This window comes from Ailuropoda melanoleuca, chromosome 1 (assembly GCF_002007445.2).
Source record: "Ailuropoda melanoleuca isolate Jingjing chromosome 1, ASM200744v2, whole genome shotgun sequence".
NCBI classification, from domain to species: domain Eukaryota; kingdom Metazoa; phylum Chordata; class Mammalia; order Carnivora; family Ursidae; genus Ailuropoda; species Ailuropoda melanoleuca.
Window position 1 is genome coordinate 74,260,696 of NC_048218.1, and position 27,965 is coordinate 74,288,660.

Genomic DNA, 27,965 nt, shown 5'->3' on the forward strand with positions numbered 1-27,965 from the left:
CATAGTTTAAACAAGAGCATGACCATGTGTGTCTTTTTTTGGTCCTTGCTTGTAGTACAGTGTCTAAACTTTCAGTAGGCACTGAACAAATGTTTTTTAAATGAATGGAATGGATGTAAAACGTGTGTCTACACATGGGAAACAATAAAGGAAACACAAATAATAAAAACAAAACAGAACTGATTTCTTAGGGTGATGGGTAAATGGGTCATTCACTGTCTACCCATTTTTGTGATTTTTGTTTAAGGTGCCAAATGCATATTAGATACTCATTAACTAATTGAGACTAAATGCAATGAAATGGGGGGGGTGCATTTTCCTCCCGAAGATAGGAAGAGGGGATGTTTAAAGATGACTCATGGCAATGGTAATAAGGTGAGAAGGGAGAGTGGCAGCTATAATCACCACCTAAAAATAGCAAAAGGTCTACCAGGTAGAAGTATACTACAGGTGGAAATTATACAGGGTAATTTTCAGCTTCATAAGATATATTCTCTGACTTAAAAAAATAAGGAACAGTGGTGGGACTGATTTTTCTGGCTTCAAAAATAAAATCTGGATGTTATCCTCAGAGGGGTATTGAAGCAAGAATACAAGTGGTATAGTCTTGGAGGATGAATCTTAATTTATGGCCTTAAAGAAATCGGGCCTTTGATTTTACATGGTTCAGTTTAAGGTCATTTTCCACTTAGGAATTGCCTCAGGGCTGCGGGAAGCTTCTGGTGTCCCCACCAGACACGTTCACTTCTAGATTTTCTTTAGGGACACAGAAGATGGGCAGACAGGTAAACTGAAGAGATGGCCATCTGGAAATTGATAAATCACATTAAAGGAATACTCAGGCCTTAACAGCTATGCTGCTCCTCTGATATAAAAGAAGGTTAGAAAAGCGTGAGAAGGAGCTCTAGACAAGTAGGAAACAAAAATAGAGATAGTGAAACACTAAAATGCAGAGTAGAGAACAAGGTCATCCAGAAAGCTACTGAGGATGCCTTCCCAGCTATTTCCTGATGTCCACCGGTGGGATGTTAACGGATTAACAATTACTAAAGATGGAAAGGAGCCCCCGGAGCATTGAGGCTGATTTTCTCATTGGGTGGATACAGATGCCAAAGCTCTCAGATACACACTGATGTGCCTAAGGTCACCTGTGAGTAGCATCAGGGCTGGGATGATGGCCTGGTTTCTGTGTCTTTTCATTCCATACTCTTTCCAGTATAATCTGTCCTAACCTCTCCTACAAACATGTCTTGGGACATAAACAGTGAACAAGGTTCTTTGGAAGCCTACACATCAGTCTAGAGTCCACTCCAATAAAACTAAAGAGTTGGGTGAAAACCTCAAAAGGGCCTTCAGAGGTTCGAAGGGACTCTCAAGGCCACAGTGATGAAAATGTTTTCTGTGAGAAAAGAGGTCCTTTTTCACTTAATCGTAACACAGCTTAAATATATCAAAACGTAGTCACATTTCTCCATCAGAGAACAGTTAATATCCATGAAAAGACAAGGGGCATTCAGAAGATGGTGTGGAATTATCTATTGTTATGTTATTCTATGTTGTTGCATTGTTGTATCATTCAGCCCTATTGTTATGGGGGCTGAATGTTATGTTACTAATTACACCCAGTCATTCGGAATGTGACCATATTTGGAGACAAGCCTTGAAAGAGGTAATTAAGGTAAAATGAGTATGGTGGGCTGTAATCCAATATGATTGATGTGCTTATAAGAAGAGGAGATTAGGACAGAGATGACACAGGGGGGAGACCATGTGAAGACATGGAAAGAAGATGGCCATCCTCAAACCAAGGAGAGAGAAATGAGACCAACCCTACTGACACCTTGATTTTGGAATTCTAGACTTCAGAACTGTGAGAACACACATTTCTGGTATTTAAGCCACCAGTCTGTGGTATTTTGTTTTGGTAGCCCTAGCAATCCATTGCACCTATTAAACAGTAGGAAACTGTGCAAAAAACAACAAAAAAACAAAACCATAATCCATAAGCAAAGTAAGGCCTGGAAGCTAAAAGGGGACCTTGGGAGAAAAATAGCCAAAGATCTAAGCCTTAAAATGATTATTCTTCAGAAGGGTTTTAGTTTTTTAAAGCTTTTATTTTTCTGAATAAAAATAATATTAATCTGTGGTAATGGAAGAATAGGTATATTACGGAGTAAAATGCAAAATCTACATGAATTTTCAAGATTAAACAAAATGGATTTGAAAGAAATTTTGCAGTATCGGTGGGGTACTTTGGATAATATTCTTACATTCCCAGTGACATGGTGTTTATTTGCTTTATAGGGAAATTTTGATGAAAAAGTTTGAAAGGCATTTTTCTAAATACATTTGATACCTCCCAAATATTCTTTCTTCCATAAGGCATCCTAAGGTTTTCTTTTGTGTCAGGGACATCGAAAGATGCCAAGAATAACAAAAATGAATGGCTTTTGCTCTCCACCCTGCTCATTGTCTAGGAAATAGATGCTTCCAGGTGGGGCAGAAATGCAGGCAGATTTTAATATCAGGGAAAAGGAACAAATAAACAAGGCTCCACCATTCGATAATCTTGATATATGTCAGAGTTTGAAAAGGAACCCCTCATGGAGAAAGTTCTCAGGAGTACAACCATTTTCTCTGCACACCTCTTAGGCAACCTCTGCTAATCCACCGAGGTGAGGTGTAAATCTTTCCAGGTGTAACTCTTCCCCAGCTTCATAGCCGATGCGTCATCTGGATAAAAGCCCAGGAACTAAAGCGAAAAGAGAAAGTCGCCACCAAGAATCAGGCTACCTTAACATGCAGGTGTAGTTGCCCGTGTCATTGAGGAGGGTGGGTCGGAACCATAGCACGTCTTTCTCTTTACTAATGCGGTTGTCAGGGAGGCGGAAGTTAATGGGCTCCTCTAGGTCCCGGTCCTGCCTCGTCCAATACCAGATCAGAGTGAGGCCAGATGAATGGGCTGTGCTGTAGTTGTATTTCAAGAAGTGCTCAAAGAGTGGGCACTTGATGCGAGCTGGCTCATCTTCAAACACTTGGATCTGCCTCATGGTATCTAGTCCCCAGTCATCACAGCGTTCTGGAATGATCCAAAAGAAAGAAAAGGCCGGTGAGTCATCTCATGTTAAAAGCCTGGAGAGAACACACCTTCTCAGGACACCCAATCTTTTCTAGGAACCCCCTTGTCTGGTGATGTTCAGTAGCCTCTCTATAATAATTGCATGGAAAAGGAACCTGTGGTATGCAGAAATGATTTTTCCACCTTCCTCTATCATCTTTTCATTAACTCTTGGATGATCTGATCTGATAACTTGATCCTGTCCTACCCTATAAGATATAGGGTAAAAAAGAAGTCACGTGCTCTATCACCCTCTGGAGACAGAGGAGATTCTAAGGAGAAAATTGTAACTGAAAAGACAACCCTCCAAGACTCTCAGTTCTTCCCAGGTCTCCTGATTTGGGAGCTAGATGTGCCCAGGCAAAAATATCTACATCATGGACTTAGGAACAGAACTCTATGCGTAATAAATAAAATGAAGTTTGTCACTAAAGTTTATGGTTGTTTGTTAAGGCGACGTTTTTGTGACAGCAGATAATTGAGAGAATAACTAAATTTGTGGCTACTTTAATTTTGATAAAAGCAAAGTATTTGAAACTTTATGACTTGCAGAGGGATTTGTAAGCAATAAATCCCTAAGCAAGCAATAGACCTCTGAGAATTTAACAAACTGGCTTTTCCAAGACTCAACAAATTACTATTATTTATAATTACTATGCTTTTATTTAGAAACATGTTTTAAAATCCAATATACAAAGAAAGAATTGGAAAAATCAAAATGTTGTTCACACCAATACAAGTGCGGTAGTAATTTTTTTAATAAAACATCTATCTTACCAGGTTCTTCAAATACATTTTCATTAAAGCTACAAAGTTGCAGAATCAGCTCATTCAGTTTATAGGAAATTACAACCACAGATTTTCAGATACATATGTCAGATTGAATATATGCAACCATTTTCACTCCTTTCTGAAACTCCACTACAACTAAAATAATTTTTCAAGACATAACCTCAAGTAACAGCAAGAACAAGAGAAAAGAAAGCAATGACATCAAAATTGACAAGCTGTACCCAGTTCAGCCCACTTAAATAGATAAAGCCTAAACCAGGAGGGGAAAGCTGGGGAGCACACCAATGTGCAATTTAGAATACTGGGAAGACCCAGAAGGAACTGCCAGCCCCAAGATAAGGAACCACTATTGCCATTCTCCCAATGGCAATCTCTGGGTTCTCTTCCTAGGCCTATGTAAGAATCTAGTTTTCTGCCCCTCTGGAGAGGCCATGTGACTCACTTCGGCCAATATGATGTGGTGAGTGTCAGTTGTGTTGATTATTTTAAGGGTTAGAGCATATTTTATCATGCTCCCTTTCTTCTGCCCTGGCAAATATAAACACAAAGAGACTAAACCTCCTTTAACTTGGGTCCCTTGATGTAGATGATATACAGCAAAAGAAGAAAACAACACAAAACAGAAGAGAACCATCAAGTAAATAAATTGATGAAAATAGACTTACCCCACAAAAATATCTTCTAAAATTGTGGGAAAAGAGAAGATTCTAAAAACTACCAGAGAGTAAGAAAGGAGACAAAAATTGATCATAAACAAAAAGTTAGAAATTGGAATGGCTGTGGAAATTTCAAAAACAAGACTAGAAACTAGAAGATAATGAAGCAATATAGGTGAAGGGAAATTATTTCCAATCTTGAATCTAAACCCAGGGAAACAATCAACTGCGAAGGCGGCATTTTCAGACACATCAAGACTCAGTAATTTTCCTTCCCATATGCTCTTTATCAGGAGGCTTCTGAGGGATTTGTTGTTACCAAAATGAGAGGGGGGAAAAGAGCAAATTATGGGATCCAGGATGAGGGGATCCAATTCAATAGAGAGGGGTAGGGAATCCCCAGAATAACAATGAAGGAGACCCCAGGTTAACAGCTATGCAGCAGGGTTGGGCATGAAGGAGCATGAGTAGAAGGTAATGGAAATATCCAAATTAAAAAAAAAATAATTGTAACTAATAAATTGTTTGATGAAATTAACACTGTGGAAAATTATGCTAAAAGGCAATTGTAAAGAATGAAAACAGTTACCCAAAAGGTCCAAATTAAAGTAAGCATATGAAGGCAAGGCAATTAATAACTTCCAAAAATAATAAGGAAGTAAACATAATCATAGTTCATTAATATATAAAGGCATATTAATTAAATGATTATTGATTTAACCAAATATTGTAGTATTAGTATATAGAGAGCAATGGGTAAGGAAAGGAGAGGGGATGGCCATTTAAAAGAGAAAAATAATCTCATTTACTATAATTAAAAAGTGAACAAAACAATGGCCCGGGTTGACTAAACGAAAATAACAATATACACAAATTGATTAGCAAAATATAGATAGGAAATGTCAGAAGAAATAAATAAAATACTTAAAAGTGGTGGCTTCTAAAGAAGAAAGCTAACAGATGTGAGGGAAGTTAAGGCAAAAAGAGTACAATTGTTTTTGTATAAGCCTTTTAATATATTGACCTTAAAAAAAAATCTCCATGAATGATTTGCTTTGAACATCATTAAAATAATAATTAGGAAAAAAAAAAAAGGAAGGTAGGAAGGGAGGGAGAGCATATCCATTATACAACACAATTGGCAAAGCCATTCTCAGTGTTTAACCATCCTAATCGTATTTACTCTCTTTTAGGAAAAAAAAAAGGCTTAATTTCATTTTTTAATTCCAAAATTTTTATCAATATGCTTTGGCACGACAGTCACTTCACTTTTGAATTATAAGGTGATAGTTTAAAAGAAAAAGAGAACGACAGGCAGTTGGGTAGCTGATGGCGTCTGGAACTTCACCATATTGTTTGTTATCTGAATGACAAAGATGCTGCCACTTTCTGTATTGCATAAAAATATTCTTTATGCTGTTCCTAAAGGCACCTCTCCCAAGAGCTCTGCATTATTTGTCCAAATATGGATGATGGTAGAAGCAAGGCGGTTAAATGAAAATGATTCTCTTTCCTGCAACCCCACTCTCTAATACATCTCAATTCAGATTGCCCCAACCTGGGCCCGTAGACAGCAGTCTCACGCCAATGACTCTCTTAACAGGAGCGCTGGCAAACTGGAGAGAAAGAGGAAGCCCTTCTGAGGGTTAATGGTACTTTGATTAAAGGAGACTTCCTGACACCAATATTACAAATTGTCACTTTGTTTGGTCCCTGGAGGTCTTTACAGTCCTGGGAATGATTAATAGTAAGATAGATGATAAGTGACAGGTCAATTTTTCTTTTGTAAAAGTAGGAGAATGCACACTGTGGAAAGGGAGACGAACAGAGAGCTGGTGTGACATCTCAACCACAAGCTAGTGTGACATCTCACCAACTTAGGAAGTACAAAATGGAATTCTGGTGACCACACAGATGTGGCAGAGACTGGCTAAGCGTTCATGAACCCTGGTTTCCCTTGGCCCCTATGGAGACTACACAGATATCCTTAGCAGCTGAACTGGGGCCATTTGATTTGGTTCTGGCCAATGAATGAGGCCAGAAATGGTGTAACTTGAAACTCCCAGCATAATCTCTGACACTTTTTCCTGCCCTCACGTGGAGACCCTGAGGGTTAGAAAAGTTTGAATAGGGTAGCCTCACAAGATGGAAGGAGCCTGGATCCCTGCCACTGCTTGTAGCAGAGCTCCACAGAGATGCCATTGCTCTTTCAAGGGGCTGTGGCTGAGTGAAAAATCAACTTCTATTGTGTTAAATCACTGAGATTTGGGGGGCTTGTTGTTACAGTACTAGCTTTTCCTATCTTGACTACTAAAAGAAGGCAGAATTTTCCTTTTATACCATAACTCAATAAGTCAAGCACAGACACATTTTTAAATAGCATTTGTTAAAGGCCCTTACATATTAAAAATTCAAATACAGCTCAATCACCAAGATTTTGGGCTGATTCCTGACACTTAATATCTTTTCAATCAATTTAAATGTGATTCATCTTAAAGTGGAAAAGAGATCATTACAGAATGATCCCCTGAGCCAAACAAACATACCCATAAAGTGTATCAGCCTTTTACTATAGGGACTGAAAACACACATGCCGGTATTCCTAAACATTAGCCAAAAAAAAAAAAAAAAAAAAAAAAAAAAAAANAAAAAAAGTATTATTATGGAGGTTTTCTTTGGGGTATTTGCCCATTTGAAATATGTTCTGTGAGTTTTTAAGTTTCCCTCGCCAGCCACCTGACAGTATTTTGTCAGAGCTTTTTAAATTATTCAATGAACAAATAAAAATACAATCTATGGCAGCAGGCTGGAGTGTCATGTAATACCAAATTAATTATATGATTCACTGCAGGCACCAGCAGAAGAAAAGACTGGGGAAAATGCTGTTATGCAAATAGATTTGTCTCTAATAACAGCAAAGGGAATTTAGAAAATTATTGGCACAGAGAATTACCTCTTTGTTGAGAATGTCCCTTCTTACCCAGTGGACTCCACAGTGGAAGTCCCCTCTAAATCGGCCCTTAACATGGGGAGCCACAAAGTCATCATTTCCTTCAGCCAAAGGATTTCTTAAGGCTGAAGCTTGGTGGCACAGAGGACTAATGGAATGTGCAAAGCCTCCCAAAGCCAAGTCACTGGAAAATCCAACCCACGCTCCTGACAGCAATTAGCATTTATATAGCAGGGTATACATTTTAACTAATTAATCTCACAACACCCTCTTGGGCTTTCATGCCCATTCCCACATTACATGCCAGGAAACGGAGACAGAGAGATTAATTGACTTACTTTTGCCTGAGTGGTAGCACAAATAAAAGCTGCCTGAACGTAGATCTCGGATGCTTGTCCCAAATCTATGCTCACACATTCAAAGCGAGATATTTCCCACAGGAAAGCTAGTCATATAATTGTATTTATTAAATATTCATTCAGAACCTGCTGGGAGCAAGGCGCTGTGCTGGGTGCTGGGGTAGAGAGACGTATAGACTTAAAAACCCAGGAAGCTTAGGTATAGGAAAGAAAGAGGAAAAGATTTTAATATTGGAAGACCTACGGTGGAATTACATTCCATATGTAATTATTTGCCCTTATTTGGCATATCGCCTTGGACAAAATGCTTCCCCTCTCAGACTCAGTTTCTGCATGTGTCCCATGCCCGCCTAATGGTGTTGAAAGAGGACTAAAGAGCCTGGTAGAATGAAGGAAGCTCAGTACATATTAGGCTAAGTTTGCATAAAAAATCTGAATAGGTCCTTACCCATCAAGAAATTGACAATCTTGGAAAAAAGAAAGACTAAATGAAAATACCTGGTGGAATGAACCATCTACTATAACAGGCTTCTAAATAGGAGAACAGCTATTATATGATTATATTATATTACGTTAGGCCGGGGGTGGCAATGGTAGTTCTGAGATTAGATTGTGATCAGAAACGGTCCCTTTTTGCATCCTCAACCAGAACTCAGTGTCCTTTAAAACCTGTCCCGTCGGTACATTCTGGGAATCCTAGAGGCCTGAGGGCAGAGACTAAGTATAATGGAAAGGCTGGTTTCACAATCCATTCTCATAGTTTTGCTAAATTTTATTTTTCTAGTGGTATGCGTGGCTTCTCAGGAAATCTGAGCCTGGGACCGTGATCGGGGAGAATCCAAGGTGTAATCGATGTTGCAGGAGTGGCATGATGACAGAGTCAGTCAACGAGTTAAGTGTGGGTGAGTTTCCGAGGCAAGATCTAGGGGTACCAGACACTGAAACATTAGCAGGAGCCCTGACAGAAGAGGCGTGTGGCACAGAGCGCAGAGCATTACTATGGAGGGTAACAGACACGATTCAAAAGCAGGCTTTGACACCTTCTGGCTTTCTCAATTCATTTAAAAACTACATACTGATCCTGTGGCATCCTGTCCTGTGGCAAACGCTAAAGCAAATGTTCAGGATGCACTGGGGAAAAAACAAAGGGAGCATGGAGCTCACCGTCCAACACAGGGAGGCTGACAATAAACAGCACACTACATAAGAAATGTATAGAGCATGCTGGAAGGTAAGTCAATGGAACAAAGAAACATAAAATCTGGTAAGAGGGATCTGGAATGAGGGAGGGCGAAGAGGGAAGAAGGAGGAGCATGCAATCTTAAAGAGGGTAGTCATGGTAAGTCCCTCAGCCATTATGAACCTCGGCTTCCCAAACCAGAAATTCAAGCTCAGACTTGAGTTTACTTGAATGTACTCTACTCTGTAGAGTAGTTACAAAAACTGAAAGAGCCTAAGACATAAAGTACTACACATAGCCACTGCGAAGTTCTATGCACATATTACCTACAATTAACCTGTGGACTGCCATTTTCTATGGAAAACACTTTCCTCACTCCAGTCTAGGAAAGAGACTGCTAGACATGTCCTATTTACCATGTCCGCATACTCCCCTTCTTCGAAAGTATGGGAATTTTCATCTGGGCACATAGCTATTCAGAATCAAGGTTACATTTCCCAAGCTTTCCTCTCACGGAGAAGTGCTCAGGTGACAAAGTTTTGACCAATGGAATATGTTTGAAATTTCATGTGGTAGATTCTAAACACCATTCTTGAGAGGTGCTGGCATCTCTCTGTGTTTCCTATGCTCCTGCTACCATCCCATTTCTCCCATCCTGCTGCTTGGAACATGGATGCTACATCAGGGACCAAGAGAATGAACGCCACACCCAAAAAATGGTGGAATGGGAAAATGAAAGGAGTAACATAAGGCGCTGCCTTACCAGTCCTGAGCTTTCTAGCTCTAGATTTTACATGAGAAATAAACTTTTGTATATCCTTGCTACTCCAAGTGTGGTCCACAGCTCCCAACAGCATCATCCGCGTCTTGAGAGACTGTCAGAACTGCAGATCTTCTGCCCCACCCAGACTAACTGAATCAGAATCTGCAGTTTAACAAGATCCTCAGATTATTCCTAAATCCATTAACACTGGCCATGTATTAGTTGAAACCACTTTTATTTTGTGTCTCCTTCTTCACAGCTAGTCATCATACTAAAGGATAACAATGTCTTATTTCATCTGTTCAAGTCGGCAGGTGGTTGCACAATTTGTGAGGCTATCTCTATCCTATAAGTCTGTCTCTTTGATTAATTACATTTAAAACATATGTCTTTTTTTGTCCCTCAATGGAAAAAATACTTAAAAATTCCAGGATACTTTTCTAGCAATGTTTTATAGTAAACAATCAGTTTTCAAAAAAACCCCAAAAAACAAAAAACTACAAACTACATTTCCTAGAGTAGGATGTAAGTAGAAAAAATACCATTAAAATTGATATTTTTTATTCAGGGGAGAGCTACTCAAGTAAAGGTCTAGAATATGTTTCTGAAGCTCTGTGGTTATCGACTAAACTATCAAAAGAAGAGAGAGAAGTTAGGGGTGGGGGCGGAAGAAACGGGGCGCCTGTGAGCATCCATCAGACATCCTCATGTCGCTTGTGCTGTTCAACACCACTGTGCTAATAACTCGGCAGATGGTTTTCCTGGACCAGATAATTAGACATACCTTACTCCCACCAAAAAAAGGGAGTTTTCTTGATTGAGTAATTTGAAGAAAATAAGAAATAGCCCTGAGCAGATGATAAGATTTGCCAGATAAGGAAAGAATGCCAAATTCAGAAAGCTGGTTGACCGGGTCTGGGGGTGGGGGATTCACGGGCTATAGCTTCAAGTTTGCTGGTGTCATTAGAGTTTGTTCCTAGAACAAGTTTTATTCCTGACTGTGTGCCATTCATCTTTACACTGACCTAAAGACTGCAATTTTATATCAGTTAGAAGGGGTGAGTCTGGGGGCACCTGGGTGGCTCAGTTGTTTGAGCGTCTGCTTTTGGCTCAGGTCATGATCTCAGGGTCCTGGGATCGAGTCCTGCATCGGGCTCCTTGCTCAGTGGGGAGCCTGCTTCTCCCTCTCCCTCTGCCTGCCACTTCCCCCTGCTCTTGCTCTCTCTCACGCTTTCTCTCAAATACATAAATAAAATCTTAAAAAAAAAAAAAAAGGTGAGTCTGGCCAGTTTCAAAAAACATGTGGAGAAAATAATTACCAGGCAAATGTGAAAACAAAGAAAATAATGAAAAGGAAGAGGTAAAAAAGGAAAATGAACCCTCACAGATGAAAACAACCAAATCTATGAAGTTTAAATTCAGAATAAATACCATTGTAGGTGATACTTAAAGGTACAAAATCAAATTATCTAAAGGATGTCTGAGGGTTGGGGTATTTCAGAACTGAATTGTCATTGCAGGACCAGTACACCAGGAGCTCTCAACAGTTTGGTTTTCAGTCGACCTCTCAGGTGGCATTCGTGAACGTAAGTGTCATGTCCTGCAAAGTTTCCCTCACGGCAGAGGATGTGAGGAAAAACCCTGGGGTCTCCAGAGAGTTTTCCAGGCCCTAGGTCTAGAGGAGATGCGGAAGGTCTGCGGGCTTTTTCTAGTCTCCATGAAGTCAGTCCACAACGGGTTTTCGGAGCTCCAACAAAAGGACCCCTTAATGATCATATGTTCACGTCCAAGGAGGGTCCAGCGGCCCCCCTTCCTGCTGTTGTGCACAATGAGGGAGAACATGGAATAGCCTCATCTAATAGCCACCTACATATGGCTCTGTTTCTCTCATCAAAGTTGCAGCAGGGTTTAGCAGGCTAAAGAATGGATTCTGGGTGTGCTGTCTCTGTACCATGGTGCCACTATCTTCTTAAAAAAAAATCACTGTAATGAGCAACCTGATGCAGCTGAAGGGAATGATTTTCTTTGCAGGGCTGTTGTGACAATAAATAAACTGGCTTATGTCAAGTGTGGCACAGTACACGGGGAAACTCGAAGCAGTCATTGGCTCGTTTTTACGACCCCCCCAAGTAATCTTTTCTAATCCATGATTAAGATGTAAAGATCCAATTACTATTCTCATGTAATAATCAAGCAGCCTTTTGCTATTTTCATTATTACATAATATTTTTTTAAAGATTTTATTTATTTATTCAACAGAGATAGAGACAGCCAGCGAGAGAGGGAACACAAGCAGGGGGAGTGGGAGAGGAAGAAGCAGGCTCACAGCGGAGGAGCCTGATGTAGGGCTCGATCCCGTAACACCGGGATCACGCCCTGAGCCGAAGGCAGACGCTTAAGTGCTGTGCCACCCAGGCGCCCCTCATTATTACATAATATTTATTCAGGGTCCTATGAGTGCTGGTGGATGTAAACAAAATGTAGGGAAAAACATGCTCTCTGCCTTCGGATCTCCACTCAAGAAACAGATCGTCAGCATTGGAAGTAAAGGTATTTCACACTTTATCATAGAATCCCAGAACACACGGGTCTTAGATCAGGTCGTAGCCCCCAGTGGCAGCAGAATAGGTGTAATACCCCATACCACAGAGGAGTGAAGGAAGCTAAGAGAATAAAACAGGTCTGAGACCTGGGCCAACCATCTAGGATAGAGATGGGGAGGGACCAAACCAAGTCTCTTATATCCCGAAACGACTTTCCTGATGGCGTACACAGTAGCTAGTCTTGGGCGTCTGACAAACCCAATTTAAGCCCTTGTCCTGTCACTTCCTAGCCACGTGAATACATGCAAGTAAATTCAATGTTCCCATGTGTCAAAGAAGCCTGATTTGAAGATTAAATGAGACAGTGCTTTTAAAGTATTTAGCAAGAGCTGTTCAGTGGTCCTTACTGTTGTTAATATTACATTCCTCTCTTAATTCCAAACTGAGTATGGCCAATTTCAAACTGAAAGTGGCCCAATAAATGTTGTTAACATTTAGCCTATGGGGGCTTACCTCTAACAAAGGGTTTGAGGGCATTTGACTACCAGGCAATTTTAAAAACATTTAGAACAACTCTTTCATTTTACAAATGGGGCAACTAAGCCCAGAGAGCTAACTTGATAAATGACGTTGAGCTCACGCGTGGCAAGCACAGAATCACTTCTTTTTGATCCAAATGTCAAGTTCTTTCTATTACATCATCTGGGTAAAATATATATTCCAAATACATGTCTGCAGAAACTTTCCCAGTTGGTATCAGGAATGTAAATAGTACAATATTATATTCCTCTTCAAAACAGAGGATGAAATGGGAAAAACAAAAACAAAACCCCAAACCTCAGAATATTGGAACAAATAACATTAATAGTGGGCCATAGAAGATAACTTTGCATGCATTCTGTATGATTAAGCCACACGATTACTCTTTTCCTTCCTCTCATTCTACAGGTAAAGACACTAATATGTGGATCTTGTCTTTAAGGCTGAGAGCAAAGTAGGTGGTAGTGTGGACCATATTGTGGCACCTGGAAAGAAGGATCCTGTTTCCTTGTATGTAATAGAGCAGGAAGCAAAACCCAAAGCCAAGAAAAGTACCTAACACATAGGATTGTTGACAGGGGTAAAAAAGATCATAAACAAAAATACCTCATGCTCGGGTACACCGTATGAACTTAATAAATTTTAGCTACTACTATTACGTTGATTTTTACCAATAAGGGAATTAAGACCTAGAGAGATCGCGGGGGAAATGAATTACTGTGTGTATTTGCTTGTGAGTTTTTATTGCATTTTGCCAGAGCCAGGGACAGAAAACACAAAATTAAGATTTGAGTCCTAAAATGTAGAAGGCAGGCAAAACATGGACTGACTTCGTAATTAGCGAAGATAGCTCGAGCAATCACTTTTCCACTCAACGGTGTGATGGAAATGTAAAGACTTAACGGGACTTTGTGCCCTCCATCCCCACGTCTGACTTCTCAACTGGAGGTTCAGGGAGGCTTGTTCAGTGAAAATACATCAAAGGATGCATTCAATTAGGAGCTATACGAGTCCTCCGCCTCAAGACTTGCAGCCATGTTCTACAGACAACTACAAAGCCAAAGGAAGGAGCATCTTGTGAGCCTTGCCAGCAACCTCCCCAGAAATTCTCAGGAAATTGCTTGGTGTAAAAGGGCGTTTGAGATCTTCATCACCTGCCAGGAAGAGACACAGGCCACAATCCTGCCACTGCATTTAAGAGAGGCATCACCTGTGAAATGCCAGTGCAGTCTCATTCAATTTTAATATGTGTCAAGCATGTAGATTTTTCTAGAAGGCTGGTAGTGACAAGCAGAAGACAAAAGAATTTGAGAGAAAATCAGGGGAAGCAAACATCAGAAGCTGAGAGCATAAGCAATGGGGTTTGAGGAGACGTCTGGCTGTGAATGATGAGGGGGTTGTTGGAAGAATTCACAAGGGAGGAGTTCTGAGTGGCTGGGTTTTCAGTGGCCCCACAGCTTAAGAACAGTGTCAGCTCCCAAGGGGATGAACAGATCTTGGAAAGACAAATGCCAAGATATCATCATGGTCCACATTTCTAAATATTTAAGTCACCTATAATCCCCTTTTCATTTTAGAAAACTGCTACACGTTGGAACAGGAAGGAGGCCTTCTGAATCACCCAGCAACATGATACATTAGACAGATTAGGCTCTGAGCCCAGAGGAGTGACAGAGTGCCTGAGGGAAAGACTGGTGAGTAGCAGAGGCAGAATGAAACCTTCCAGATTCCTAGTTATTTGCCCTCTATCACATGTAACTTTTGCCTGTAAAACCAACTATGAAAGAGTTTCACTACACTGACATCAGTCAGTCTTAGCTTTTATTTTTCCCCAGTGTGTCAGAGGTTGAATTTTTTTTACCTATATTTACATTCTGTTTGTTTGTTTGTTTTTAAGTACAGTTGATACACAATGTTACATTAGTTTCAGGTGTACAACAGTGATTCAATCATTACGCTCTGCTCACCACAAGTGTAACCACCATCTGTCCCCCATCCAATGCTATGATAATATATTCAGCTTCTTTTTTTTTTTTTTTAAGATTTTATTTATTTTGTTTGGCAGAGAGAGAGAGAGAGAGAGCTCACGCAAGCAGGGGGAGCAGCAGGCAGAGGGAGAAGCAGGCTCCCCACTGAGCAGAGAGATGGATGTGGGGCTCGATCCCAGGATCCTGGAATCATGACCTGAGTCAAAAGTAAACACTTAACCGAGCCACCCAGGCGCCCCTACATTCAGCTTCTTGACTCACTATAGTCTTACAGTTGAGGACATTTGCCTCTACTGTGTGTAGTGCTGAAGAGAAAGGGGAAACTACGGATCAACTTTTCTGAACTCCAGAGCTCTTACAACTTCGGAGGCAAAACAGGAGGAGGAAATTTTCATATATGAAGTAAAAGCAGTTTCACTCTAAGAAAATAAAAATGTAGAGTGTCTTCTATACTATCCTTCCAATTGTGAGCCCTCTTTCTCATGGCACACATGTTCCCTCTCCATTCACACTCACCAGGGGCTATTCACCAATGGTCTTCCATTGAAAAAAAAGCAAAATAATTACTATAAAGTAGAAAAATGACAATAAGAGAAATTGGTGCAAGATCAGGAAAAGTGTTAAGAGAAATTGGTGCAAGATCAGGAAAAGAGTCTGCTGTCATTGCCACGAGGGCTGTTAGGGGCTTCATGGTACAAGTGAAGCTGTCTAGGTCTACGTCTCTGGGGGTATGTGTTTATCCAGGTATAAATCCTCAGGCAAAACTGTTCAGTCCGGAATGCTCACCCCTGGTATATTCAGCCTCCCAGTGCTATAGTTCCCTGCCTCGTGGAGAGACTAATAATGAAGGTCATTGATTAGAAACACAGCTTGTTGCTTCCATACTCTTAGAGGCAGGAAAATGTTCCAAACTAATCATTTAAGAATCACTGTCTTCTTCCCCCTACCATACCCCATCCAACATTATAAATCCATAACTGTTAACAGGATCCATAATAATTTATATTTTACCTGGCAGTTTCAGACACATTATGTTCTTTGATCACAGAAGGAGCCATTGTTGCCCCATTTTGGAGTTTGGAAAGAGAGGCTCAGGAATGATCTGGGAAAGTTATGGTGCTAGTGGGCTGTAGAGCTTTCTGAATCCAGAACCGGTAACCTTCCCAGAGCCAGTCCTTTCTCCATTAACTCTCTCAGGCTCTCTGCTATCATTCTCAGTCCTTTGGTTTCCAGTTTAGAGACTTTATATATAATCTCTTCCCTCAATTCTTCCCACTCATATTGATTCTTTGTGTTAACAAACATCTCAAACCATGTTCTTTCCTTCTGTCTTATACCAAACTAGCTACTGAGTCTTTCTTTGAATAGAGGGATGCAATTTCAGACAGATATCTTTAAACTTCCTTCACACTAAATACAGTTCCTGGGGTACACTTTGCTGTATTCTCCATTGAGAATAGGGTCAGGAGACCTGATTTCTTGTCCTAATCCTGTCACTGTGACCACCATTATTATTATTTTAAGTACCACTACCTAATAGTGAACGCTTCCCATATGTCGGGTATTAAGTGATGTACTTTTATGATCTCTTTCAATTCCCATAACCACTCTTTCAGATAGTTTAATCATTGCCCCCATGAGGTGATTTTAATGCTTTAGCAGCCTACCTAAGCAAACCAAAGCCTAAGACTGTAATGCCTCAAGGTCAACAAATCAAAACACCAGGAAACTGAACACAAACAGCCAACTAGACTTTATGAGCTACTGCAAGTTGCTTAAGCTGTAGTCAAACAATTTTCTTACACTGCTTCTGACTCTTCTCTATAAAAGTCTTGCCCCCAGGGTTACCTGGGGTGGCTCAGTCAGTTAAGTGCCTGCCTTTGGCTCAAGTCATGATCTCAGGGTCCTAGGATCAAGCCCTGCATCGGGCTCCCTGCTCAGCAGGGAGCCTGCTTCTCCCTCTCCCTTTGCCCCCCAACTTGTGCTTGTTCTGTCTCTCTGCTGCTCTCTGTCAAATAAATAAATAAAATCTTAAAAAAAAAAAAAAGTCTTGCCCCTAGTTCCCATTGGTGGAGTGCTCCCAAGCACTTCCAGTTTGGTGCTGCCTACTTCGAACTGATATTTGCTCAAATAAACTCTTAAAATTTTTAATATGCCTCAGTTTATCTCTTAACCATAGGAAGTATGGGAAAGAGGATTCTACCACCGATCTGCCTCATTCCAGAGTCTAAAATTGAACCCTGGCCGTGGCCGAGTAATTTCCTTTTCTTGCATTCAGCTTTTCCTTGAGTGATATGTAAGAAGGTAAAACCAGACGATCTCTAACCCTTTCCATCTCTAGAGTATGATGGGTGTAGAATCAATGTGAACTTCAAGAGTGTTTCCTAGCCTGAATCTTAAAATTGTAAAATCTAGCCAGTTTTTCAGGGAAAAGCGTGGGGTTGGGGTGGGTGGCCGGGCACTAGTTAATAAAAAAGTGGAACAAACCACGTGTCTTTAATGAGAAGCAGAAAATCCTCGATTAGCAGTTCCTAGCATCAGAAGGCACACGTCACAGCCAAGGGGCCATGGGGCAGATCATATCTGTCTGAATTAAAGTGTCATTATCTAGTCATGTTTCCAATGGAGACTCTGAAGCTATCTTCAATGCTCAACTTTCCCTCACAACACCCACTTTTAAAAAGCAGAGAAGTCAGAAATGTCAGCTTGTCCTCGAAGGCAGCTCCCTTGGGCATTAGCTGCCTCTGTCTTATTAAGTATAGTCAGGCATGACTCAGCTCTTCCATCAACTGTCTGTGAAGGAGAACATTTCACGCTGGTAGAAAATCACCTTAAGCAGAAATATGGAAGGCATTTAAGGTACACAATTAGAGCTGCATTGCTTATTACTCAATATCAAATCATCCTTTTCATATCTTAGACAGGAGAGCATAATCACAGCCAATAGGGAAACAAAACTGCATTAGCTTAGAGCACATAAGATCACCCTGTCACCTCCAGTTACAACTATCAGCCACTCAGGCCCCTCTTCTGTCTGGGTCACAAAGAAAGGTGAACTGTGGGTTATGGCATGTCCTTCAATCAATAAGTCCTCAGTGAGAACCTACTACATGCAAGAGCTTATACTGCAGTTTCCACTGGGGACCTAAAGACACAGGAAGGCATGGTCTCTCATCTCAAAGATTTCACTATCTGGGGAGGGTGCACAGACAATCACAATGCAAAGAAAATGAAGTAAATGCTATAAAGAAAAAGATGTAGCATGTCATAAGAAGGCAGAAGGAGTTCTTACTTCTGACTATGAGAGGTGGAAAGTTCAATGAAACCTTCATAGACGAAATGACATCTGAATTAAGCCTGAAAAATGAATAGAATATGTGCTGACAGGTGCAACGGGAGGAGTCCAAGCTGATGGAACATCATAAGCAAAGGCAAAGAGGGTGCAGGAGCTGTGAGGGGCAGGTCAGTCAGCTGGGCCTGGGTTACAGGGTGTGCGGCAGTGGAGCAGAGCCTGAGAATGAGAGACTAGGGTTATACCGGGGAAGGGGTTCCTACTTTATTTTGGTAGCAACTGGGAGTCAATGGTGGTCCTGGAAGAATGAAGTGACACATATTAATTACAACTATGGCAGGGATATTTCCATTGGAAAATATATTTGTGCCCTGAGGTTGTCTGATGGGTCAGACGTGTGTGCAATTCCACATCAGTCAAGAATAGAATTTCTCTATCTACTTGTTATCTCCCCCTTTCCTTGTACAAATCACAAATGAAGACAAAAGAGACCATTAAAGAAACCTGGGCAGGAGGGAGTGGGGAGGCAGTGAAGCTAATCACTTCCAAGGTGGTCCTTTTGCTCTGCAGTTGCTGGAGTGGAGGACTGTTATTTATCAAGGTGAGAAAGGCATTGCTGTGCCCTCTCCATCTCCCAACCCCCGTCACCACCACTGATAATACACGGGGCTAGGAGGGGGCAGCTACTTTATTGGAGTTCCTAAAATTTAATTATCCAGAACCTTTGTTTCTCTCTCGAGCCTGTCCTCAAAGTATTTTAATAGTCAGAAATGAATGAATGAATGAATGAATGAATGAATGAATGGCAGTGCTCTGTAGTGGGGCACACTATCTACACATCCCTTATGGCACGTGGAACACCATTCCATGGTTATAGATGTTTCGATGCCTAGATTCTCCTTCCAACAACCGAAGGGCTCCTTGTTAACGAGACAATTCTCCATTTCATCATCATAGCCCCAACGTGCCTGAAAAGGCCAAAAGCTCTGTAAACATTCTAAGCAGAGAAGAGAATCGTGGTAGATCCGATGATAGGATTGGAAACAGGTTTTTTAAGTTACTTGAAAAATTAAAGGTTAGCAAAGATAAGCCACAGAGAAGAAGAACATATTTTATAACTACATACCTGATAAAGGACTTATATCCAGGTTAAATAAAGAACCCTCAAAATTCAATAAGAAAACAATTTAAAAAGGGACAAAAGATTTCAATAGATATTTTATCAAGGGAGGATATACAGATAGCAAGTAAGCCTTTAAAAACATATCCCAAATCATTAGTCATCGGTTGCAAATAAAAATCAAACAAAATACTACTTCGTACTTACTAGAATGGCTACTATTTTTAAAACAGGAAACACCACGTTTTGGTGAGGACATGTGGCAGCTGAAACTTTCACTCATTGCTGATGGGAAGGAAGAATGAAGTAAAGTCACTTTGAAAAACAGCTTAACATTTAACATACACTTATAGTACGACCTACCAATATTAGCTCTAGATATTTAGCCAAGAGAAACGAAAACTCATGTCCAGACAAAAGCCCATACACAGATGTTTATAGCAGACTTAATCATAATTGTCAAAACCTTGAAGCAGCCAAATGAACTTCAGCTAGTGAACGAATAAACAAACTGTGGAATTTCGGAATACTGCTTAGTGACCAGACACGAACTTCTGATAAACTTGATACTATGAACTCATCTCAAAAACATTATGCTAAGTGGAAAAAAAAAAAGTCTAGTACCATACGATTCCATTTAAATGACATTCTGGGATCACCTGGGTGGCTCAGTCCGTTAAACATCTGCCTTTGACTCAGGTCATGATCTCAGGGCCTGGGATTGAGCCTGGCACTGGGCTCCTTGATTAAAGGGGAGTCTGCTTCTCCCTCTCCCTCTCCCTCTGCCCCTTCCACTCCCCCCACTCATGTGCATGTGCTTTCTCTCTCTCTCAAATAAACAAATAAAATCTTAAAAAAATAAAACAAATGACATTCTGGATAAAGCATAATTACAGGAACATAAAACAGGTTAGTGATTGCTAGGGGCTTGAGGTCAGGCAAGGCTGACTGTATGGTAAAAGCATGAGAGGAATTTTGGGGCAGAGTGGAAATTTGTATCTTAAGTAGAGCATCTTTTATGCTGCTGTATGCATTTGCCCAAATTCAGAAACTCCATACACCAAAAACTGAATTACTATATGTAAATAAAAGAGTAAATTTTAAAAAATAAATTCTAAAAGGTCAAGAGTTTTGTAGAATAAAAATGGATCTAAATAATTCCAGCCTCTTGATTAGAGATTTGGCTTTACTTGCAAGGACTGGTGGGAGGCAAGCATTTGCTTATGGACTCATTCTACACTGCCTTTTCCCAACCCTTTCCAAGAAGTTAAATCACACAGATCCTCCAAGACCCACTGGGTCACTACCTCTCTAGATATGGCTGACTCTCTCTAGGGACTCTAATTACTTCCTACCTTGTATAGTTGTTATCTGGAGTTACGGCTGATCTCCTGCTAGACTGTGAGCTCAAAGACAGGGCTTGGATCCTGACTACCCAACACAGTGTCCAGCACACACAGTTTGGTGGATATTTCTTTCAAATCGGGTGCAATGAGGAATCTCACTGTAAAAGCAGAGATCAATAACTGCATAGAGATTAAAGTCTACACTTTCTCAGAATTTCCTGATATACACCTTATGATCTCTCATACAAATAATCTCATAGCTGCTGTAAAGACTAAAATTTTAGCCAATTATTACATCTATTNTATATATATATATATATATATGAACTGACTTTTGCACCGAGTGCTATAGAATGTGAGAGACAAAGTTGAGGGGAGAGTGTAATAGCCTTAGAGTAGAAAGGGAGTGCTCTATGTGAATCTCTGAAAGTATTTCCGAAAGCTTCATTGCCAGGATCAAGAAAATGGAACACAAGGAGGTTGAATCAATAGGTACAGACCCAAACACATAGAGCCATCCAGGCCACCATAAGGAATGGAATTTTATTCTCTGAATAATGAGAAACACTTCCAAGATTTCCATCAGAGGAGACAGATTATTCAATTTAACATTTTAAATAGATCACACTGGCTGCCATGAGAAGAACGAGTTATAGGAAGCAAGAGTAGAGGACGAACAGCCAGTTATGAAGCTACTGCAGAAAAGTCAAGGATTGGACTAGGATGATAGTTAGAGAGAAGTGGACAAAACCACAGGAAAGAAGACCTAAGACAGATTGATGAGAAGTGCAAAAAAAAAGGAAAAAAAACCCAACTTGGTTCACAAGCTCTTGAACCTCAAATTCACAATATCAATTATGGAATCCTAGAAGGTTAGGCTCAGAAGGTGCTAGACAATTTTACAGATGAAGAAATACAGATTCAGAAAGGTTAACTTATCCAAGGTCACCCAGCAAAGTAGCAACAGAGCTAAACCACAATATCAAGTTATATTATGTCCCTTGTGTTATTTCTTATTTACACTTTTTAAAGTTCAAATTCAACCTCTGCTTTATTCTGAAGAGAAACCAGAGTATATTATTCTTCATTTTTAAAAGCAAGCACAGTGATGGTGCCATCCATAGGTCATGGTCAATAACAGAGACCCTAAGACATTTAGACTAAGACACAGGGGATTGTAAATAGCATAAAGATAGGAACAGGACCTACTTTGTTCACCATTGTATCCTAATGCTTAGCAAATGCCTGGTTCATCAAAGTATCTCAATAAATCCCTGCTCAATAAATGAATACATTTTCTTTTGCAATTATATTGAAAAATACAATGCAATCTTGAAAAACAATACAAATCTCAACTGATCTAGAGTCATCAAAGCCAAAATAAGTGGCAGAGAATCATGGGACCACAGACTAATTTTCAAGCAATTGGTTTTGAAGGATATGCTACTACTTGCCTTTGCATTCTTAGAAGATTGATAAGTAAATAACATCTGGAGAAAATGAAAACCCNGGATTGGAAACAGGTTTTTTAAGTTACTTGAAAAATTAAAGGTTAGCAAAGATAAGCCACAGAGAAGAAGAACATATTTTATAACTACATACCTGATAAAGGACTTATATCCAGGTTAAATAAAGAACCCTCAAAATTCAATAAGAAAACAATTTAAAAAGGGACAAAAGATTTCAATAGATATTTTATCAAGGGAGGATATACAGATAGCAAGTAAGCCTTTAAAAACATATCCCAAATCATTAGTCATCGGTTGCAAATAAAAATCAAACAAAATACTACTTCGTACTTACTAGAATGGCTACTATTTTTAAAACAGGAAACACCACGTTTTGGTGAGGACATGTGGCAGCTGAAACTTTCACTCATTGCTGATGGGAAGGAAGAATGAAGTAAAGTCACTTTGAAAAACAGCTTAACATTTAACATACACTTATAGTACGACCTACCAATATTAGCTCTAGATATTTAGCCAAGAGAAACGAAAACTCATGTCCAGACAAAAGCCCATACACAGATGTTTATAGCAGACTTAATCATAATTGTCAAAACCTTGAAGCAGCCAAATGAACTTCAGCTAGTGAACGAATAAACAAACTGTGGAATTTCGGAATACTGCTTAGTGACCAGACACGAACTTCTGATAAACTTGATACTATGAACTCATCTCAAAAACATTATGCTAAGTGGAAAAAAAAAAAGTCTAGTACCATACGATTCCATTTAAATGACATTCTGGGATCACCTGGGTGGCTCAGTCCGTTAAACATCTGCCTTTGACTCAGGTCATGATCTCAGGGCCTGGGATTGAGCCTGGCACTGGGCTCCTTGATTAAAGGGGAGTCTGCTTCTCCCTCTCCCTCTCCCTCTGCCCCTTCCACTCCCCCCACTCATGTGCATGTGCTTTCTCTCTCTCTCAAATAAACAAATAAAATCTTAAAAAAATAAAACAAATGACATTCTGGATAAAGCATAATTACAGGAACATAAAACAGGTTAGTGATTGCTAGGGGCTTGAGGTCAGGCAAGGCTGACTGTATGGTAAAAGCATGAGAGGAATTTTGGGGCAGAGTGGAAATTTGTATCTTAAGTAGAGCATCTTTTATGCTGCTGTATGCATTTGCCCAAATTCAGAAACTCCATACACCAAAAACTGAATTACTATATGTAAATAAAAGAGTAAATTTTAAAAAATAAATTCTAAAAGGTCAAGAGTTTTGTAGAATAAAAATGGATCTAAATAATTCCAGCCTCTTGATTAGAGATTTGGCTTTACTTGCAAGGACTGGTGGGAGGCAAGCATTTGCTTATGGACTCATTCTACACTGCCTTTTCCCAACCCTTTCCAAGAAGTTAAATCACACAGATCCTCCAAGACCCACTGGGTCACTACCTCTCTAGATATGGCTGACTCTCTCTAGGGACTCTAATTACTTCCTACCTTGTATAGTTGTTATCTGGAGTTACGGCTGATCTCCTGCTAGACTGTGAGCTCAAAGACAGGGCTTGGATCCTGACTACCCAACACAGTGTCCAGCACACACAGTTTGGTGGATATTTCTTTCAAATCGGGTGCAATGAGGAATCTCACTGTAAAAGCAGAGATCAATAACTGCATAGAGATTAAAGTCTACACTTTCTCAGAATTTCCTGATATACACCTTATGATCTCTCATACAAATAATCTCATAGCTGCTGTAAAGACTAAAATTTTAGCCAATTATTACATCTATTCATTCATTCACTGAGTATTTACTGAGCACCTAGTAAGTGCAAAAGTATTTACTGAGCACCTAGTAAGTGGAAAGCCTTCATCCAGGCACTAAAGATACAGAGGTGAATAAAATTGTGCCTGTCCCCATGGAGCTTTCATTTCAGGGAAGATGACAGAAATTAAATAACTAATTAACTAAGTAATTGAGTAAATAATTACACAATTAATAACTTAGATGNTTCCATCAGAGGAGACAGATTATTCAATTTAACATTTTAAATAGATCACACTGGCTGCCATGAGAAGAACGAGTTATAGGAAGCAAGAGTAGAGGACGAACAGCCAGTTATGAAGCTACTGCAGAAAAGTCAAGGATTGGACTAGGATGATAGTTAGAGAGAAGTGGACAAAACCACAGGAAAGAAGACCTAAGACAGATTGATGAGAAGTGCAAAAAAAAAGGAAAAAAAACCCAGCTTGGTTCACAAGCTCTTGAACCTCAAATTCACAATATCAATTATGGAATCCTAGAAGGTTAGGCTCAGAAGGTGCTAGACAATTTTACAGATGAAGAAATACAGATTCAGAAAGGTTAACTTATCCAAGGTCACCCAGCAAAGTAGCAACAGAGCTAAACCACAATATCAAGTTATATTATGTCCCTTGTGTTATTTCTTATTTACACTTTTTAAAGTTCAAATTCAACCTCTGCTTTATTCTGAAGAGAAACCAGAGTATATTATTCTTCATTTTTAAAAGCAAGCACAGTGATGGTGCCATCCATAGGTCATGGTCAATAACAGAGACCCTAAGACATTTAGACTAAGACACAGGGGATTGTAAATAGCATAAAGATAGGAACAGGACCTACTTTGTTCACCATTGTATCCTAATGCTTAGCAAATGCCTGGTTCATCAAAGTATCTCAATAAATCCCTGCTCAATAAATGAATACATTTTCTTTTGCAATTATATTGAAAAATACAATGCAATCTTGAAAAACAATACAAATCTCAACTGATCTAGAGTCATCAAAGCCAAAATAAGTGGCAGAGAATCATGGGACCACAGACTAATTTTCAAGCAATTGGTTTTGAAGGATATGCTACTACTTGCCTTTGCATTCTTAGAAGATTGATAAGTAAATAACATCTGGAGAAAATGAAAACCCTTCTGGGCAAGGGTTTAATTGCATTTGGAAATGCATATTCTTGTGGGCAAACACTCACTTTCGAATGTAAAAGTCTCAATCCTAATCTCTTAATACAGAGAACCATTGGTGCTTACCCATATGCCAAGTGTTGTCAGTTTTAAAGCTCATCAACTGAGTTTCTGCTTACTTACTTACTTTTGCTGATTACAAAAAAAGCTTTGAAATATGTTATCTCACTGTATCTCCATAATAACTTTGCGATATTATCATCTTCATTTTATAGATAAGGACAGAGAATTACATGAAGCCAAGATTTTACTTGAGTCCAGAATTTTTTTTTTTCCTCTGCATCATGTATTGTGAATTATTCAGGGCATTTTCTGACCCAGGACATTTTCTGAAATCCCATAGCAATGAAATTTAAATTCATTATACTGACAAAAAAGAAAATACTCAGATGCTCCTCTCCTGGATCAGAGAGTAATGGGCTGAGCCTTGGGAAGACCTCTGAATTCACTATGATCTTTTTTGATGTAATGTGTTTTATCTTAAGGAGCCATTCTAAAAGTGGCTGAAGTATTGCACCTAACCTGAGACTCATCTGCTATTCGAAACTTCAAAAAGGCTTTTACAATGGAAGATAGTTTGGAAGTATTTCAAAATGTTAAACATAGAATTACCATATGACTCAGCAATTCCCCTTCTAGGTATATACTCAAGAGAAATGAAAACACATACTCATACAAAAACTTGTGCACAAATGCTCACAGCATTATTTATAATAGACAAAAAATGAAAACGATCTAAATGCCCATCAATGACAAATAGATAAACGATGGAATATTACTCATCAGTGAAAAGTAAGGAGCACTGATACAGGCTACAACATGGATGTATTTTGAAAACTTAAGTGAAAACATTATGCTAAGCCAGTTGCAAAAAACCACATATAATATAATTCCATTTCTATGAAATGCCCAGAGTAGGCAGATCTACAGAGACAGAAAGGAGACTAGTGGTTGCCTGAGGCTGAGGGGAAATGGGGAGAAAGGATGGGGATTGGCAGCTAATGGATACAGAGTTTCCTTCTTGGGTGATGGATATGTTCTTAATTTAGGCTTAAGATGTAGTGATGGCAAGGCTAATAGCACTGGTTTCTATTGTTTTCAAAATGTGGAGTCTTCAGTAAAAATATGAAATAAATGATGCCCTTAGCAGTGAAAGGTTTAAGATTTCCTATGTCTGCCAGGGAAAAGAATAATAGGTTTGGGACTAGAAGCCAAGGGCTGGAGTCCTGGTTCTTCTGTCTACTGTCTGCATAGCTATGGCTAAGTCTCCTAACTTCTCCAAGTCTCTGCTTCCTCATCTGTGAAATGGAAATATGATACACTTTACTGCTATTCTGATGATCAATAATGCAAGCACTTTAAAACTATAAAACACTATATAATTGCATTCACCGCTATCATGTTTAGTTGATACAATGTGAACTGTACCTGGCACATACTGTAAGCCTAAAACTACATATGTTTAGTGCATGGAGAAATGAAGGACAGCTGAACGGTGAAGGAAGACACACTCATTTGTTTTACACATTTACAATCATGCCCACAGATGCTGAAATACTGACACCTGGCTGAGTACACTCTATAGCACCAATATCTTAAAAAAACAAAAACAGACAACTGCCTGTAATCAACAGAAATGTTTAAATGAGCTGATGAACTCAATAAGAATTAATGTACATAGGTATTTTGGGGGGCTGAGTATCTAGCATAAGCAAACTTTGAAGCAAAGACATGGGGACTCAACTGATTTCAATTTCCAACAATTTGGGTGGCTAAATGTTTACTTTCTTGAAATTACATACCTAGCACAAATATCAGCCATGGTTATAATGTAGAAATTCAACAGTATTATCTCTTTTCCCTTACCAATCTCCCAAACTTAGTAGTCTACCAAGGTCATTTCATGAATATTGAAATCATTACTGTGTCAGTAAAGTTATTAACAGCCCAATGTACAGATAGAAACAAAGAGCTAAGTAACCAACAGTACCTTGCAATTGTTCCTTAGTTACCATCCCGAGAACTCCAATGGTTTAGGTCTTCATTCTTTCTTCCCAAAATTAAGTTACTTTTTATTTCTAATTATAAACATAATCAGATTGTAATATATTCAGATAATACATAAAATTATTGTGAAAGGGTGGAAATAAATTCAAACATAATTCCACTTTTTAAAGGTAATCACTGTTAAGATTTGGGTATATTCTACCAAAGGTTTTCTACACATATGCACACACATACATACACACGCGCCCACGGCGGTGAGTGATAAAACAGCTGGAGTGTGGGAGGGACCTGCTTTGTACAGTCTCTTTATCAACTTCCATGGGGCAAATACTCTCACCGTGCTCAATTTCAAACTACCAACAATTTACCAACAGGCTCGCAAAATTTCTGATAACTGTACAGGTGGCTCTCATGAGCCGGCTGGTGAAATCCTGCTCCAAAAACCAAGTGCCACAGTTTTTAAAGTTTGCAGATGAGTCCTGCTGTATGGTATCCGTTTTTAAGCAGAAAATATCTATTATAAACTAACTTCCATATCAATAAATATAAAATTATACTTTTAATGTTTCAATCGTTTTCCCATGTTACTGACAGAACAAATTATTTAAGCATCCTCTACCAATGGATATTTTTACAGTGTTTCCAATATTACCCCCTTTAATAACTGTATGAAAAATAGAGTTGTGAATACATCTTGATGCACTTCTCTGATTATTTCCTTAGGATACATGTGTGGAAGGCTTATTACAAAGTCAAAGGGAAGCACTTTGCTGTCTTTGGAACAAATAACCACAGTGCCCTCCACAATGCCTGTTCCAAGTACACTGTCGTCCATAGGGTATATAAACACCACATCTGGTCATTAT

At 39.5% G+C, this 27,965-nt stretch overlaps 1 protein-coding gene across 7 annotated transcripts in view; it reads right to left on the bottom strand.

Annotated features, from left to right (window-relative positions):
• IL1RAP (interleukin 1 receptor accessory protein) overlaps positions 1–27,965 on the bottom strand; it is a 136,329-nt gene that overhangs the window by 49,535 nt on the left and 58,829 nt on the right. For all 7 annotated transcript variants that reach the window (XR_004625712.1, XR_004625710.1, XR_004625709.1 and 4 more), the window contains exon 3: positions 2,794–3,079. Coding sequence is in view for 3 of the 7 variants with exons in the window: in XM_034661147.1 (XP_034517038.1) it covers positions 2,794–3,079 (286 nt within the window). In the remaining 4 variants the exon portion in view is untranslated. The remainder of the gene's footprint in view (positions 1–2,793; positions 3,080–27,965) is intronic.